Here is a 17903-nt window from a genome sequence, read left to right as displayed (position 1 = left end):
GACATTTCCTTCTGGAGCAGCAGAACAAGACTAGTGCCTCTGACAGATGCGTGGGCACCATACACATGAACTGTAACTCTGATTCACAAATCACTCTGGGTAGAAGCTCCTTCCCATATATAACATATTCTGAATCAGGGCTGCTCATTAAACTAGCAAATGTTGCAGTCAGCAGCTTTCACACCGGAACCTGTATTCAATCTCCCAGATTGTTTTCTCTAGTGGTAGCGAGTGTCATAATTCATTTTTATCTAAATGCTAGCTGGCTATGAGGCTATTTTTCACCAAGTTTTCTCTCAAGTCTTATTATCCAGGATCCAAAACTACCTCCCTGTCTCTTCAGAGTGATTGCTTGCTGCCAAAACATCTACCCCATGCGTAAAACTTCTTTATCACCTCTGATATTTACTGTTCTTAATTTTCAAGTCTTCTAGCAACTTCTCCAGCAGCTAATAAAAGATCTTTTGTTGGCATTAACACTAGCCCTTAGCAAGGAAAGTTCCCCAAGCAGGTTAGTCTCATTTTGAGAAATTCAACCTGGGTACCACTGAGGCTGCAACACACCAGCATTTTCACTCTAATTTGTCCAATAAGCTGCACTTTTAGCCCAATGCTATAATACATTTCAGCTCAAAACACTGCTGATGATTAATTATCCCAGTGGTTTGCTCTCACCTTCTAGGTTTTGGTCCCTTTATATTAGCTTTCTATGACTAATCTTGCAGAACATATCTACTTGTAAAAGTATCTATGGTACTGGCAAACATAAAAACAACAGGTATAAAATGCATTTTGACAAAGCAGTTTGAGTACTTATGCCAGCAATCTCTGCCTGATAGCTTCTGACAGGATGCAGTATAAGAGCAAGGAGATCTCATATGAATAATGATTCCAATAAAAGCCAGCCAAATCACCCTGACAGGTTTCGAGTATTTACACTTTCAGCAGACCAAAAGCTATTTACACCAGTTGCCATGCTTCCACTCATTTAGCCCACCATTCAAGTAAGTTACAACCCTTTATATATACATTTAAAAATAAATTAACAGCACAGTGGCTCAGTAAGGAGGCCAAGAGAGTACAAAGGAAAGGTCACTAAGACTCAAGAGCAGGGAAAGAGCAATTGGGCTCTAGGAGTAAATATCCCCTTAAATTTCCTGCATATCCATCCAAATCAGGGAGATGCTGAAATGCATGGGGATCTTGGTTCTGCAAGGAGAGCCATCCACACATTGTTTGTAGCTTATCCCCACAAAACTATGACAAGTCAGCAAACCTTGAATAACTCAAGAACTCAAAGAAAAGGAATAAAAGCCGATTTATGGTAAGTAGGCAGGAGGAAATATAAGAAGCAAACTGTTAAGATTAAAAGCATGAGATGTCTTTTTCTTTTGCCAAGTGAACTGAGTCCATACTTGGAGGACAATTTTTTATGCATAAGCCCTCCAGAGCTCAAGTCTGCCTCCTTTTTATCCACTCTTAGATTAAAAATGGCATCACTTCAGATTTGCACCAGAGTTAGGGACAATGGGATCAGGCCAGTTCAGTTTCAGCTGAACATAAACCAGCTCTGACAACTGCAAGGAAACTGAACATTACAACAATCAGATATCCAGAAAGAAGGAATTTAGTGTTGCTTTTTCTTGTTCAAGTCCTGGAGACAGTCTCAGCTGCATGCAAAATCTGTTCTGCCAGAGTGATGAGGATCTTGGGAACCTTGTAGTAGCCACCTGCACCTCAAAAGCCCAGGGACACACAGTCCACCGGGTGATTTCTGCCTCAAGAACAACGCACCCTAAGAGACTTTGCCATCTGCTGGGAGGCAAGAGCAACCCAGAAAACTGGGGAGTGGGGGGCAGAATTTTTTCTCCCAGCAAATACTTTATTCTCGGCTGTGCCCAACACAGCTCCCTTAATGTATTCTCCTTTCCCTCACCTCAGCACATCAAGCACTAAAATAAATGGGAGATTTTGTTCCTCTGCAACAATTCTGCAACTGGCAGCACAATCCAGCACAATCCAGATGCCAAGAAGCAACAAGTCCAACTAAAATGCTGCTTTAAAAACCTTATTCTCCCCAAGATAACAAAGATGGATTTTGCACTTTTCACCACTCATGCTCAGAGACTCACCAACAAGGGCAAACACCAGGACCTTCACGTAGCCAGGAGAGAAACCCAGTCAGTCCATGCACACGCTGTGCAGAGGCGCTGCAGCCACACTCCAGTAAGTGCCACCCGGGGCTGATACAGCCACAAGCTGCAATGCCACGTCCTGCCCCACCACCAGATCAGACCTCAAACAGAGCACAGCCACAGCATCCCAACTCTGCACCTGAACTAACAAACTCTGTCTCTAAGCACAGAAAATTAAGCTGGCCCAGAGAGTTTACCCAAACAACTGCCCTGTTTCTGGTTCCTAAACTGGCTTGTCCTTCTCTACACCATACTCTGCTATGCTCTCACTGTAGAAATATCATGAGCAGTACACAGCATTGCCTCAAAACGATAGAAACAGCCCAGCCTAGAACAGAGTTCAAGCACCCTTGTTCTGTTCATCCAAAATATTTATATACTCAGCCATGTTGGCTGCTGGCACAATCCTTCACCATTTTTGCCTGTTTCACATCCAATGGCTGATCACACCAGCTTTACACCCATACATGATCTTGAACACAAGAAAAATTGAAGGTGAACATGCTGTGCTAACCGACCTTGGCACCTGAGCTACTGGGCTACAAGTGCTTGCTTTTCTCCAGGAGAGAATGTAACACTTGGATCTTCTGTGTCTCAAAGGAATATGGAAGAGTTTTCAAAAATACTCAATACTGGCCTCCTCCTGAAATCAACTCCCTGCAATTTCAGCAGGAGCAGCAGGGCAAAGCAAGAGTTATGAAATCTTATGTTAAATCCTTTCTGGGATTTTCCCAGAAAGTACTGGGTAATAAACCAGAAATTTCCTCTTTTATCTGTTCTCATTTTAACTCTCTCTTCTCTGTCCAGCACAGATGGGGGTTGGGAGGTAGGCAGGACTTACATAAGGAACACTAAGTGCTGACGTAGAGTGAAGTGAGTCCTTCTGAAGTTCCAGTCCTACTTAGTCTTCTCTCTTCAGTCACTACAGAGATGTTCCATCCAAGAGCACAACTCGCAGTCATTGTGACTGAGCACTCCCTCTCTGTGAAGGATTCAGGTTAAATCAAAGCCAGCTGCTTTAGAGAGGGCCAGGCGGCTAAGAAGAAGTTAAACAAAATAATAATAAAAATTGCAATCTAGAACCTACATAGATAGGAAATCTGCTCTTGTGGTTCAAATAAATAACTCTAAGGTATTTAAGCCTCATGCACAGAAAACAATTTTGTAACTTTTTAAGTCATCCTCTTGCATTGTTGTTCTGCCCTAATAACTCTGAAATGTGCTACTCATCTCTCCCAGTTAAATATCCTGTTTCACAAGCCCACTCCTAGATATCTGAAACTGCACAGCATTTCTATCTAGCTTTAGGCATCTAGCATTCCAAAGAATTAATATTTAAACTTATTATAAAGGAATGGGGATTGCGTTAAGCATGTAGTATTTAGCAAAACACTCATACCAATAAACTGCTGTGTTGCTTGTCTGAAGCACATTTATCATCCCTTAAACTTAAAAGAAAGATTATGCTCCAAAACTGTCACATGTATCTATTTTCCTTTTAATACAACCAAGACTTAGATAGGATTAGAGAGTGGAAGCAATCAAATTTCAATTTTAACAATACACTTAAAATTTTATTATCTTTGTTTGCCTAGGGGATTCTTGACTTCAGTATTTAAGTGACTTAACCATAGCAAATTGTGAAAAAGCATTGAATCACAGCACTTATTTTGAATAAGCCTAGACCTTCTACCCCTTCTAGGGAAGAACCTCATGTTAACATTGTTATACATATTACTGCTCTTATATCTCTTGATTATATATAAATGAGTAAAGAAACTCTAACCTGTTGCAAGACATCATTAATTGGTATTTTTCCTCTTATATTAGCCTTTGATTTACACCTCACATACGTTCTCCCAAGCCAGCACATGTAATTTATTTACAGCACTGGAAGGCAGGCAAAATACATCATCTACTGTTATACAACCTTCTACAAGGTATTAAAATACCAGGCCCCTGGAGACACACTTCATATAGTTCAGCAAGTTCCAAAATAAACCAAACCACCAACCCCCTAAGCACTTAAAACAACAATGGACATCTGTATTAAAAAGTTAGTTTTTTACTGTACTTGATGATGTCGCCTTAGTGTCATTTTTCCCTCTGGCTAATACGCAAACAACACTTAAGAACGAATTTGCTTTCTCCTCACTGTAAAACATTTAACAACTCTACAGCTCTCACAAAGCCCTCTTATCACACATGTAAATACCAGAATTAAGTGTAGTTTATGATGTTTTGCATTCATTTTAACCCTTAGAATAAATTTGGTGCTGTAAATTCAATCACAGTGCTCCTTACCAATCCATTCAGTAAGATAATCACATATACATTCAAACATAATGATGGAGAAGTCAAACACAATTATTAGAGTTAAAGCAAAACAGTTGCTTTAAATAAAAAGATCTTAAGCACTTTGAGTTGACTCAACCTTGTAAAGCTCAAAACCTTAAAATAATGTAAAATACAGAATTTGGATCGATTTCCTACTGCAGCTCTGGAAATGTCTCATCTGTTTTACAAGCAGTCCTCCGTCTACAAATAATTATTAACAATCATTTCATATAGTCAAGCTAATGACTGTAGTAATAAAAAAAAAAAAAAGAAGCCCTTGTTCCAGGTAACCAGTGAAGCACAGATTCTCAGAACAGAAAGTTCAGTCTCCAACCAAGATTTCACATACAGGTTGCCAGAAATGTAATAGGAGGGGAAGGAAAAAGGGGAACTCTTTGCCTCCATTCTTCAAAGCCCGTGCAGAAAGGTAGTGCCGCGCTGGTGTGCACCGATGGTTATCTGAATGGAGGGACCGGCCCTTGCCTTTCTTTACACGCCCCATTTACAGGCAATAAAACGGCCGGAGTGGTTTTAACTGGTCGTTCTATGTCACTGTAACGCTCCCTGCTCCCGGCAGAAGATAACAGCTGTGCCATATTCCCAAACACATACTTTTGCTATTGTTTGCACATTTGTGGGGCAAGATTATGCTGTACCACAGCCAGTGAGCGCTGCCCCTGCTTTGGAACCCTGTATTCGGAGTTACTGCAATGTGCTGGGAAACAACGTTGGGTGGCTAAGGAAAAAAAGAGCAAACAAACCCAGTCTATTAAAAGCCGTTTCAGGCACTGTGAAATGATTACTAGATTGCACGCCTGGTTCAAGCTTGTTGACATACAATGATAGAAATCTGGAGTGCAAAATGGAGTGGTTTACATCTATTTTCCCTCTCCAATTACCCTGCCATCAACATCTTCAACAGTTCTAAAATCACTAAACAGAAGAATTGCTAAAATAATGGTAATTACGGTATTGAGCATGGAAATTATATTCACAGTACTACAGATTTCTCTTATAATCCATACCTTATTCCACTTCCTAGCTTACAGATGGATTTAATAGAAACTTGTTATTTGTTCTACAAGCTTTTCCTTGTACACAGGAAAAAGAACTTCTGTAATATTAGGATTGAAATACTGACCCAGCTAAAGTTAGTGGCAAGACTCCTACTGATATTAATAATTTAGGGTAAAATTTTGTCCTTCTTATTCAACAAAAAAACCAAACCGCTTTACTGCAATGAAGCAGTACAGTCTCCTAGAAGACATTCACTTTAAATTTATCAGTTTCCCTAAAAAGAATCTTGTAGCCCTCCCAGAATATAATCTCAAATATACTAAAGACACTCAGCATACACTTAACAGTTTATGTGTATACAGGGTTGAACTCTTAAGATACAAATAACGTATTCAGTTATATCTAAATGATAATTTAGAATGGTCTATGTCCAGAAATTTGTAGTTGATGAGACTGCTCACAGGAACGGTAATGTACATACTTAACCACTTGCAAGATGTAGACTTTAATTTTTTTCTTACTATAAGAGAAAAAAGGATATTTTTCTTCTCACTCCACTTAGCCCAGTATATAATAACCTCCATTACTGCAACATTTTAAAGACAGAACAAGTGATTTCTTATTTTTAACTTCTATTCCTTCAAACAAAACTCAAATAAAATAAAAATTTGTCTTCCAATTACTAGACTTATTTCCTTGTTGAGAGTAATATGACATCTATTATTCCATAAAATTGTAAAAAATATTAAAATAGATACAACATTTATTCTCTTCAGCTTTTCCAGTAGCTGTAGTTTTTGTCATGAAGCAGAAAAGAGTTTTTTTTGCTTTTACAAATACTGAATGCCTTTATATGACTGGCTGGTCATTAGATTTCCTGGTTTGTATTTGCTAAATATTCTCCACTAACGATTCTTAAATTACAATGGATTTAATGATTAGATACAATTAAACCTCTTTTAAATTAAATCCATGAAAGTCCCATCTTCAAGTCAGTGACTGATTTTGCAACACAAATCATTAGAAGAACTTCCTTCAGCAGCAAGTAACTGAAAGTTATTTGCCTATTCAAGACAAGTAAGCATTATAGGCAGTTTAAGGGAGGAGAGGACAGTCACAATTTATTCCAAATGAATTTATGAACACATTCTCCAATTTGCAGTTTCGTCTCCTTTCTCCCCTTACAAAATAAAATTAGGCAAAAAAAAAAAAAAAAAAAAAAAAAAAAGACCATGAAATAAAAATATAGCTCTGGAACTACAAATTCTGTTCAGACCAACCTTTCAAGTCCTTTTTGTAGCAGATTCAAATGCAGCAAGGGAACTAGAGTGAAAATAAGAAATAATTATTACCGCAGTTCTACATAAAACAGTTTTAGAGACCACCGTACCAGTGAACCTGTCGCTGTCCCTTATCAGCTCATAACATATTTATCAGCTCTAGGCAGTCACACTTGCTCCAGTGGGATAATTCAGGTGAACACAGAAAACTAATGTAAGAAAGAAAATGGCAACATCAGGCCCAAGAGCAGTCAATTCACTTAATAAATCATAAACCCAAAGTATATGCTTTTGCTTAAGATCCCAACAGTATAAGCTGTTATTTTCATAAGGACAGTCCTGACAACCAAGGAAACAGTCACAGGGGGATTAAATGGCAAGATTTACCCCTCCTTCTCAACAGTAGAAGGAAATTAATACATTTCAATACATTGGTTGTGTGTTTGCTGAAAGCAGCTACAGTTAACAACAAACAAAAAAAAATCCAAGCCGTTTTCTCCTTGTCTGAATAAAACATACTCTCAACAAGGAAACATCCAACTACTGCAACTCGACCAGCTTATTGTTTTGCCCACTGTAAGTTAATATCTGAAGTGGTTGCTGCAAAGGTCCGGGCCATTTGGATGATTTCCCAGTGGCACAGCTAACAGGATAAATCTCATCATTTCTACTGAGTCATGAATTAGGTACACTGGACAAAACTGGAAAAGAATGAAAAGGAGAAGTGTTTCCTGGTAACAACCATAATCAGTGTCATTTAGAAACTGAGATATTTGGCATCTTTGTAGATTACTCTTTTGTCACCACTAAAGCCTCCCCAAAAGCTTCTTCCCTGTAGACAGTAAGTATTTTGCCGTGTTACTTTCAAAACTGTAATACCATAGCATGAAATTCAACAATGTGGAACCAAACCCACAGAACCCCAAGAAAACACTGTAAAATGGACTTCATACCTTATGGTACAGTTATTCTATGTCAAATGCCTCTAAAAAGCAATGTCTGTATGCAAATATTCTGCTTTGTTACACACAGGGAAATCAATGACCAAGAAAAGCATGGTGCCTATCACAGCCAGCCACATCAGAAGGGGTTGGCTGGGTGAAAACTGGGCATTGATTTGAAACAGCTCCCAAACAGAACAAAATATGAAGCACAATTCCAAAATAGTGGTATTTTCAGCAAACAACCAGCAGCTCCATCCTGAAAAGTTTAGACCCAAATGATCTGATTCCCAGACATAATCCTCACCACAACCCCTCAAGTTTTTGTTTGGCTCTTCAGAAAGTCCAAAAGACTTGTTCAGGCACGGAAGCATTTTGCAGGATCATAACTTAAACACTGTGAAGCAGCAGAGTAACACCACAGAGATATTGCAACAGCAGGATACTTCTTCCCCATTGTGATTACTTCAAAGCTGCCCTTTTTATTAGTAGAGCAGTGTATCATTTTGATTCATTCTCTTTGGAAAAAAAAATTTAAAAGTAAGACTTGTTTAGGAAAAAAAGACCTTACAGGCATCTATAAAAATCAGTTTTGCTCTTGTTAGAGAACATCTTTTACACTCCCTCCTTGCAGCTTTCAACTGTGGATAAACCAAAACCAGGAGGCACATTCTGTAATCTAACCCAGACTGCAGAGGGAATTACTGGGTACATGGCACTCTGGGGCTGGAGAACAGGAGACGCATGGCACGATGGTCTGAAATCAAGCTGTCATCAGTTTCCTTCCCAAAACCTTTCACTGGGTAAATCTGAGCACATTTCCCTCGCTTACACATCTTAGCTTTATCTTGGTATATCACATCCACATGCAGCTATCCCACTCCTTTATCTTCCTGAGAGAACCAGGGTTGGCAGGAGATGGTTTGCACTGCTCCTTGAAAGAGCAGCAGCTCTCCTGTCTGCAGCACAGTCTGCTTTAGATACACTCTGATTTGTGAGCTGGAGCACAGTGAGCACTCCAAAATGCCCCAGTGGGCATTAAAGCACTTGCTGACACTGTCCAGGTCAGAAGGAGCAGCACATCCCACATATTTTAAATCATACTCAGAATTTTACTTTAAATTTTATTTTCCCTAACTCCTCCTGAAAATGTCTTCTTGAGGGGGAAAAAAACACAAAACCAAACCAAACAAAAAACCCCAACAAACAAACAGGAAGCCACCCAAAAAACTCAGTGTCGCCATCTTTGGAAAAATCCAACATTATCCATCAAATCCTCCTGCTCAGTTAAATGAGTCCTATCCTGCCCATGGACACCTCCTACTCACTCCCATGACTCAAGTCACCCATACACTGAAGCAACCACAAGGTAACACCCTGGACAGAAAACATACTAAACAAAAACAGCAACAAAATGTAAAACACTTTTTTTTTTTTTTCCCAGTGGTGAAAATGGGAAATTGATCAGTCAGGAAGGATGAATTAGGAACCTTCTCCCATGCCCACCTACATCTACTGTAGAAGTCCCAGGTGAATGCAAAGTTAAATTCTTCCTCTTTCCCTCCCTGCCCAGCAAGACGGATTATGCATTAAAAGAGGACTAAACAGCTCAAAGGAAAAAAATATTTTAAAAGTATTTCAACAGTCTGCCTGGACAGGGCAATGCAGGGGCAGGATTTTAAGCTAGTATGAACCCTGTCAAGTGGCACTAACCTCACCCGTGGGACCACAAGGGACTAGAACACGCATCCACAGTCCCTTCCACAGGCAGCAGTTGCAGCAGCACAACGGTACAAGAGACGTAGCTCTCCCTTTATACTACATGAATCCTCCTTCTCCCCCCTCCAAACAGGAGTCTGTGTAACAGACCTTCATTTCATTCCTGCCAAACATTAACAACCTCTTTTTTTTTTTAATCAGGAGAGAAGAATTGCAGCATTAACAAACAGAAAAATAAAAAAGGTAATTTATAACCTGCTGCTCCACTCTGTCTGTATTCAGTGGTGATGAACAAACACATCCTAGAGGCTGTAGGACAGACCTAGCACAGATCGAGGTGTTCATTAACATAACTTTGTGGCAATGAAAGGTGCCATCACCCTAGGTAACAAGCTCACAAAAGAAAATGTCACTAGTCAAGGGCATGCAGCCTACTTTTAATTTTCAGAAGAATGGACAGAACTGGAAAAAATCCCAGTGAGAACAGTCTTACAGCAACAAGATAACTACACTTACATATCTAAAATAGAGGATGGGAATAGACTGATAAAAAGAGAATTATCTTTTAACATTACAGAAAACATTGTCTTAATGTTAATAACGTTAGGTGTACATATGTCTCTGCAAGCGACTTTGTAGCATAAAGAAATACTCCAATTCCCTCTGAGCCTATCCAGTGATACCTTACAGGGATTGTTTTAAAACTGAATTTTGATTAACAAATTTCAGCTGAGTTAACCAGTTCTAGCTGAAAAATGTAATTAACAGTTTTTTAGTAGGCAACTCCTAATGCTACTTCAGTGCCACTTCTTTAATGATGGACAGCTGAAAATCAGGCATTTGTTAACTAGCAGAATTTGACCTTTCGGGCACCAGGAGTTCCCAAGTCTGAGGATTCGCCGCCTGAATCCAGCATTTGTAACATCTCCTTGAAATACAAACTATAAAATCCAAGCAACCGTGGTGAAACTGCTGAATAAGAACCAGGCATTTATTGTCAGGCACGCTCACAAACAAACATCCCACATGAACTCTCTGGTGCAGGACAGACCAGCCCAGTCTTCAGCACCAACCCCAAAACAACCACCTTTGAGACACGACCACATGAGCAGCACCCACTCAGGGCAACTAAAGAAGATGCTGATCTCAATATTTTTTTTAATTCTATTGAAAGACGCTCAGCTTCACACTGGAAAAGCAGTCTGGTTTATCCTGTACCTCCAAGGTGCTCAGGAAAAGAAGTTTTAAAGCTTGAAGTTAAATAAACAAGTTAGAAAACACACTAAAGGTCAGAAAGGGAGGAGGGAAGGGGGAAAAAAAGCTTGTTACATTTTTATTTGTGTGGTGAATAGGTTTTTGGTGATGGCAGTGTTTAGTTCATGCATTTTCAAACTCACCCTTCACGCTTTGATGTTTCTGCTGCTGGAAATAATCTTTCGAGCCTCTAGCGCATCGCAGCTCCTGCGGCCTGGGCAGAATCGGAATCCTCTCAAATATGCTGGGTCGTTTGGGGATGAAATCTAGCAGAGGTGCTGACATTTCAGGGGGGCTCTGCTGAGGCTCCGTGTGGTCACTGCCGTTGCTGACAGATACTTTAAAGGACATCTGAGGATTCAAGTGAGCTTTACCAGCGCCGGGACGAGTCACCCGCGGCAGATCCTTCTGAGACGCTCCGTGGCATTTGTCGCTCACCTCGATGCGGGCGCTGCCTTTCTGACCCGCGGCGAGCTCACAGTGCATGTCCGCTTGCTGCTGCTGCCAGGGCCCCCGCCGCTCTCCTGCACCGAGCGGCACACGGGCTGTCAGCGCGGGCGGCCGCCGCGGACCCGCCGCCTCAGCCCCCGCCTCAGCCCTCTGCCCTCCGTCCCGCCGCCTCCCGCCTCAGCCCCGCGCCGCCAACGGCCGATAACCGCCGCGCGTGAGGCGGCGCAGCCCGCTGCCCTCAGCCCGCCGCCCTCAGCCCGCCGCCCTCAGCCCGCTGCCCTCAGCCCGCTGCCCCCGCCCGCTGTCTCACACACACCGGCCGGACGGGGGAAGACCCGGGGCGCTCGGACCCCGGCGGCGGCTCGTCCGTGAGAGAGGGGGCGGCCGATGCCGCGCGTCGGCTTCGCTCCCTCTCTAGGCAACACTGCCGGGCTGCTCGTAGCCGCTCCCGGGAAGGCGAGCGCGGCCGGGAGGGGCGGGGAGGGGACCCGGCACACGGGCGGGTTGTTTGGCGGCCGGTGCCTTTCAGCTGAGGCATCCGAACAGCGGCCGCCCCGGCAACCACGGACGCGGTGGCAAAGCGGGTTCGCCACCGCCGGGCTCGCCGCAGCCCCCGAGGCAGGGAGAGAGGGTCGGGGGGGGGGGCAGAGCCCGGCCGGGCGCGGTGACAGCCGCGCCCCCGCGCTCCTACCTGGGAGGGGCCGCCCGGGGGACGCGCTGCCCGCCGGCAGCCGCCGCCGCGCCGGGCGCACGGGCTCAGCCCCACTCCCCCGCCGCAGGGCCGGCTGCCAGAGCGCAGGCGGCCCGGGCCACTACCCTGGCGCGGCGGCGGGGCCAGTCGGGGCGGGCAGGGGGAGGGCTGTGCCGCCGGGGCCGCCCCTCGGGGTTTGGCAGCGGGGTACGCCCGCGGGCCCGGTCCGGCTGCGCATCAAGGAACGCGGCAGGGGGACCGCGGATAGCTCGTGCTTGCGGGGGCCAGTGGGCCAAGGTCGGACTAGGAATAGGTGTGCCCTGGGTCCGCACCTTCCTGGTGCCCGCCCGGTGGGGAGAGTCCCTGCAGTTGTCCGCTTGCCTCCCGAGAGGTCCGTGATTTTCCCTCCCGCGGCCCCGCTGCCAAGGGCCTGCACCCTTTCCCTTTGCCCGCGGTCGTCGAGGATCCTTGTGCCTGTCCCCAGGCAATCTGCTCAGGCGTGCGGCTGCCCCGGCACTACACAGCCACAAGCCAACCCGCCACTGAACGGCTGGCAGTGCCCTATAAACAACTTGTGTGCGAAAGCCACAGCCACTGCAGCATGTCACAGCGGAGCAGCAGGAGAGAGCAAAGCCTTGCCAAGGATAGGGGCTGGGAAGCAGGAAATGTGTTGGAGGTGGATACAACCTGGCCAAGACATCTCTCTGATGATGCAGTTTCAGCTGCATTCAGCCCTTCTGTCTATGGACGTGCTCGTTCCCTGCCTGCCCTACAGGTGCAGGAGCTGGTCCGTGCCCACAGAGACAATTAAGCTAGCTCAGAGCAAGCACCACAGCATAGTGACATTTGCACTGGCTCCTCCTGGGCCAACTTGGGTCTGGAAGCAATCTGGTTGGGTTTATTAGCTTGGGCCTGGTTCCAAGCAAATGCAGGCTGAGCCACGATGTGCAGCTTTGCACCAGAGAGCTGTACTAGCCCACACTTTTCTGGCTCAGGGATGTCTGCACCCTCCTGCCCTGCATGCTGCTGTCAGCACAGGTGCAGCACAGCAGGTCTGTAACACACCAGGACAGCTTGGAGAGACTCGGAGTCAGCCCTGATTTACATGGGTGTAAATCAGACAGACATCTGGCTGGAAATCTTGCTTGTTCACAGCAAACCTAAAGGAGAGGCTTGGGAGATTTAGCACAAGGAGGAGGGACAGCTACTGAACTGGCATCTTGCTACACCCCTCCTGAGGAGAGTCCTGCAGTGAGACAAGAGATCTTCATCTTCTTGTAGCACAGATGCTGCACAGAGTGCCTCACTCACAGTTTTATCCAACCCTTAAAAACGTCTGCCACGCTGCAATGTACAGAGTACAGGAATGGTCAGGACAGCAGGGCATGACTTTTTCTTGGCAAACGCTATGAATGTTGTGGATTTAGTGGGAGGGAAGCAACTCTCAATAAAAGATACAAGATCTTGAGATAGAACAAGTAGTTCTGGGAGAAGCAGTACTAATGACTCTCATTTGCAATGCCTCTCCTCATTCCTGCTTAGCTGGATGACCTGAGGTCTACCTAGCAAGAACTTGCCAGCCTTTCCCATCAATAATGGCAATAGTAGGGTCTTTTTCTTTTGCAAGACCACACCTTAAATTGTCAGAATTTAATAGCTGTCTGTCACATATGGTTGAAGATTGGTAAATGTCTTTTGAATATTTTAGTGGAACAAGAAGCTACAAAAAGGGAGAAAATCCTCACCTTGCTTCTATGGGAAACAAAACCGAATATCAACTAGCTGGCACAAGTACTGAATTGGATGGTAATATCCTAGGGATTTATAAAAACAAAGTAAAAATTTTCATTATCACACCACCTCTTAGTGCTCTACTAACTTATGCCCCCATCCCCCAGTCCCGTCCATCCATGGGGCCCTCAGGACCAAGCTGTTCCTTTTCTTTGATTTGGAAATGCTAAAGGCACCTGGCAGTACTACCACGAGCAGTAATTATTTAAGACAGAAATACACCATGGCGACGGCCTAAACCTCAGTTGACATGAAGAGGCAGTAAAATTTACAGAGGGAAATATTATTCCAGAACGCAGTGTAACCAGAGAAATCCCACTGCTTCCAGTGAAGGAAATAAATAGCATTTAGGTGCATCCTGAACGTGGGCTCATCTTGTGCAAATTATTACAGCTATATTGATTCATGCTGCCCAAATATCTAGAGGGAGTTTCCTAGAAAACAGGGAGTTTAGGATATATTGTGTACCTTTCTGGAGGGATTTTCTTTTGTGGTTAGGGATTTTCCCACAGCAAGCAGGGAGAAGCTCGTTAACCCTCATCACTGCATTCTGTACCTTAGGTCGTGTGTGTCCTGCTCTGAACCGCTTCTGCTTTTTTATCGCCAATATCCAGAACTTTCTGCAAAATACCGGCAGGTGCCGCCACTGGCTCAGCAATCGCCCAGGGCTAGGCTGTTCCGTGGGCAGGAGCGGCCACGGAGCCTCCTCCATGTGCTGGACACCCTCTACAAGCCAGGAAAGGTTTAGACTGAAGCACATCACAGCCCCAAGCTCCAACAGCACAGAGGGTGAAGGCCCTTCACACCGAGATGAATTTCTCCGTGGCAGATCGTGTCACAGAAATACAGACCTCATAGCTCAAGCTGCAGGTGCCCATATTCCTCCCACGGAAATGAGACCCCATGGACTCAAACCTGCGCTCACAGCGCTGTTTCCTCAGTTCGAGTAAGGCAAGTAAGGCATTTGGCAGCTGCCCTGTCTTTAGTGGGACTATGCAGCTGGGGATGCCCAGCCCTGGCCCTGAGCAAGAGAAACAGGTGGTGGATGGACATTCTCTTCCCGGCCTGGATGTGTCTGATAGAGACTTGACTCTAGAGCTGTTGCAAAGCAACGACTTGGCCCCTCTGGCGAGTCCACAGACGTGGAGGAACAAGTGCTGGGAGAAACAAATGCTCCTTGAATAACTGTACTAATGAAAGGGTTAAGTAGTCCCTTTTCTCTCCCTACTGAATCAGAAGACACTTCATGTTTTGGTTCATGAACCAAAGGTCAAGCAAGTGCAGTCGTGGCTGCTGAGATTATTCCATGCCCTGGGTCACCACGACTTTGCTGCATGCACGAGCTGTACAGCACACTCTGATTCACCCAATGTTGTCACTACATCCATGAGCTAGATGGGTGTCTCCCTTCTTGTGTCCTTGGGAAGACCACTCATTGGCCTCTCTTCTCCCATGACAGCAATAGTATGCCCTTAGGAAAATGGGGGGAAGATTTCTCTGTATTAGCCTTCTTGTTCAGCATTCCTGGTTGCCAAGGGCTGTGGTCGTTGGTCATGGCATAGCCCACAGTTCGGCCACTTTGCTCTTCTCTCTATTAATGACATCACCATCAGCAAAGCAAACCTTTCAGTTGAGGCAGACAGGCCATCTTCAGTCCCTGGAGCTAGTCCCTGTTTCATTCTGAGTCACATATGAAAGGTGGGGTTGCAATTTGGTATAAAAAACATCCAGAGGAATGAAACTGCTCGCCTGAATGTCTTCTCACTAGGTCAAGTGGGTAGGACACAGGTGCTGAGTAATTAGAGACTTGCCCATTTGCCCATTCACTCCTAGCTGGTGACCAAAGAGAAAATATGTCGTAGTCTAAGGCTAGCTTGGGCCAGAGTGAAATTGTACCAGTAAGGAGAACAAGTTTTAAAAAGTTTGATACATTTTCCCTACTGACACCAGCCACGATCAGATCATTGCCATGACAGGGTTTTCAGGACCTACAGGTGCTTTTGCAGATGCTCAGTAACCTCTTTGCTCTGCTCACAGCTGCACAGGCAGAGACACAGTTTCCTGCCTCAAGAGCTGGATACACAGGACGACAGTGAGAGATAATCTGTAACAGGAGGGGGAAAGGACACTGCATGAAGGAGATTCCAGTTCACCAAATGCAGCCTTCAAAGCTCTTTACCTTTGTCAGGAAGCAACGGCTGTAACCAGCCACTGCCACAAACCGGATCTTTGAGAAACTCAGAGCAGCTGAAACCTCCCTTTCCCCCAGCAGTTCTGTGGGAGGAGAGGAATGAAGCAGAACGGATACAGTTAAGGTGAGCTGTGCAGAGCAAACAAGCAGAGGTGAAGTATTAATCTCTAGTTCACATATTGAAGTCATCTATTCCAGCAGGCAACAAAACGAGATTTTAAAAGGACACAATTGAAATTGTGAGAACTTAGTGTAACTGCTGCAGTGCAGACAGAGGTGGGAGGTGTTACCATAAGCATTCTCTTAATACTGGGCAGAACAAGCTCTCTGGTGGGAGAATAACAAACTTTATTATAAATAACCTGGTTGCAAAGGAACTGTCAATTTACACACAGCAGTTTATTTACAAAGACATGCCAAGTCCAGACTTGTTTTTGTTTTAATTTACTGCCCAACAGATAGCAAAAGAGAAACAACCAAACAAAAACTGAGCCAAAGGAACAGTCTCTGTGAGTATGCCCATTTCTTAGAGATTGCCCATATCCCTTTAAGGCAGCACAAAGCCCTTCTTTATAGTGGTTTGAAAATGACCTCCTAAATTAAGGCAGCAGGGTCAAACTGACCACACATTATCTAGTGATGGACTCAACTATTGCCTCATAACTTAGAGATTTGTTTATAGTTCTTGTAGTTAGAAAAAAGAAATTCCTCAGATCATGCTGACTTATCTTTTAAAAACAAACCTCTTTACAATAGTATATTTTGGGAAAATCACATGGTAATCTTGAATCCACCTTTGTCTTGCAGAAATGGCAAGAAACCATCATCTCCAAAAGCCACTGTAACACTACAGATCCCTCCTGCCTCTCCAGTTAATTGGCAGATCATTCCTGTGAACTTTGAGGAAAACACCTCTAAAGAAGGGTCCAACCAGGCTCCATTCAGGACATGGTTGTTTACACCTGCAGTTTCCTCAAACATTCATCTGTACTATTTCTCTGCATCAGTCCATAAATAGATTAATCTCTCACACCATGTACACACAACACAGGTAGTAAAATAAACTTAAATCATAGACAAACAAACAAACAAGAAAACAAACCCCCCTCAGAACAGTACAACTTAAGAATGTTCAGCTTGTAAAATCCAGTCCTTGGCACTGGGATGTGCCAGGACTAGAATTGCTGGTACAAACTTGACTCATGCCTACTCTAAATGAGTTACAGAACTGGAGTTATAGCATGACCCCCAGTTATTTTGCCTGGGGTTCCATATATTCAATGCACTGAAGACAGTGACTGCTGAATGAGCAGCTAGTCACTCTTCTTTCTGTTTTCTCTTCATTGGCACAGTGTCTGGGCCACACAGTGAATGTATTTACTGAACACCAGCCAAGCCCTGTGCAGAATACAGAATTATTCATTTACTCCACGGCATTTCTTTGGTGTCCATCACTGCAGCAGCCTACTGATTTGGACACCAACATTTCATTATCATCACTGGAGGTGAGGATGGGTGGGGTTAGGCTAAACCCCATTTTACAACAGGGGCCTGGAAGCCAAAATCTTCAGTTTGAGTGCTAAACTTGTGACAAAGAGCAACTGCTTCCCTCCCCCTTCACTCCAGGTTATTTAGCATTTCCCATCATTGTCTATGGTAAAACTGATTTCCAGTTCCATCGGTTCAATTCAACCCTTGGTGTCCCAAACAGAACAGGCAGAATCTGGGAGACTTGCAAAGTGGCTGCACAGGATCTCTGTGCAAAGCACAAAAAAAGACAAACCCGTATTTCCCTGGCAGTTTTCAGCTTGCACTAATTATAAGAGTGGACTTTCTCTTCCTAAAACACACTGTGGTTGCTGATAAAGCTTTCCCAGAACTGATTGTAAGTGTGTGCAAAGACAAAAGTCCCTCAGTACCCAACTCTGAGATGCAGCCATGCTCAGCCCAAAATTTTTACCACCCCTGACAAGCAAGGTCCCCAGTCTGTACCTGCTCTGAGCAGTGACCTCTGGCAGTGAGCAGACAGGAAACCCA

At 44.3% G+C, this 17903-nt stretch overlaps 1 protein-coding gene across 1 annotated transcript in view; it reads right to left on the bottom strand.

Annotated features, from left to right (window-relative positions):
- Window positions 1–11854, bottom strand: part of GLIS1 (GLIS family zinc finger 1) — a 180579-nt gene extending 168725 nt beyond the window's left edge. The window contains 3 exon segments of the mRNA XM_053950810.1: window positions 10887–11267; window positions 11510–11542; window positions 11545–11854. Coding sequence (XP_053806785.1) covers window positions 10887–11267; window positions 11510–11542; window positions 11545–11731 — 601 coding nt within the window. The 5' untranslated portion in view covers window positions 11732–11854.
- Window positions 11855–17903: the final 6049 nt, after the last annotated feature.

This window comes from Vidua chalybeata, chromosome 9 (assembly GCF_026979565.1).
Source record: "Vidua chalybeata isolate OUT-0048 chromosome 9, bVidCha1 merged haplotype, whole genome shotgun sequence".
Lineage (NCBI taxonomy): Eukaryota > Metazoa > Chordata > Aves > Passeriformes > Viduidae > Vidua > Vidua chalybeata.
The sequence above is the reverse complement of the archived record's forward strand: the minus strand, read 5'-3'. Positions and strand labels throughout refer to the sequence as shown.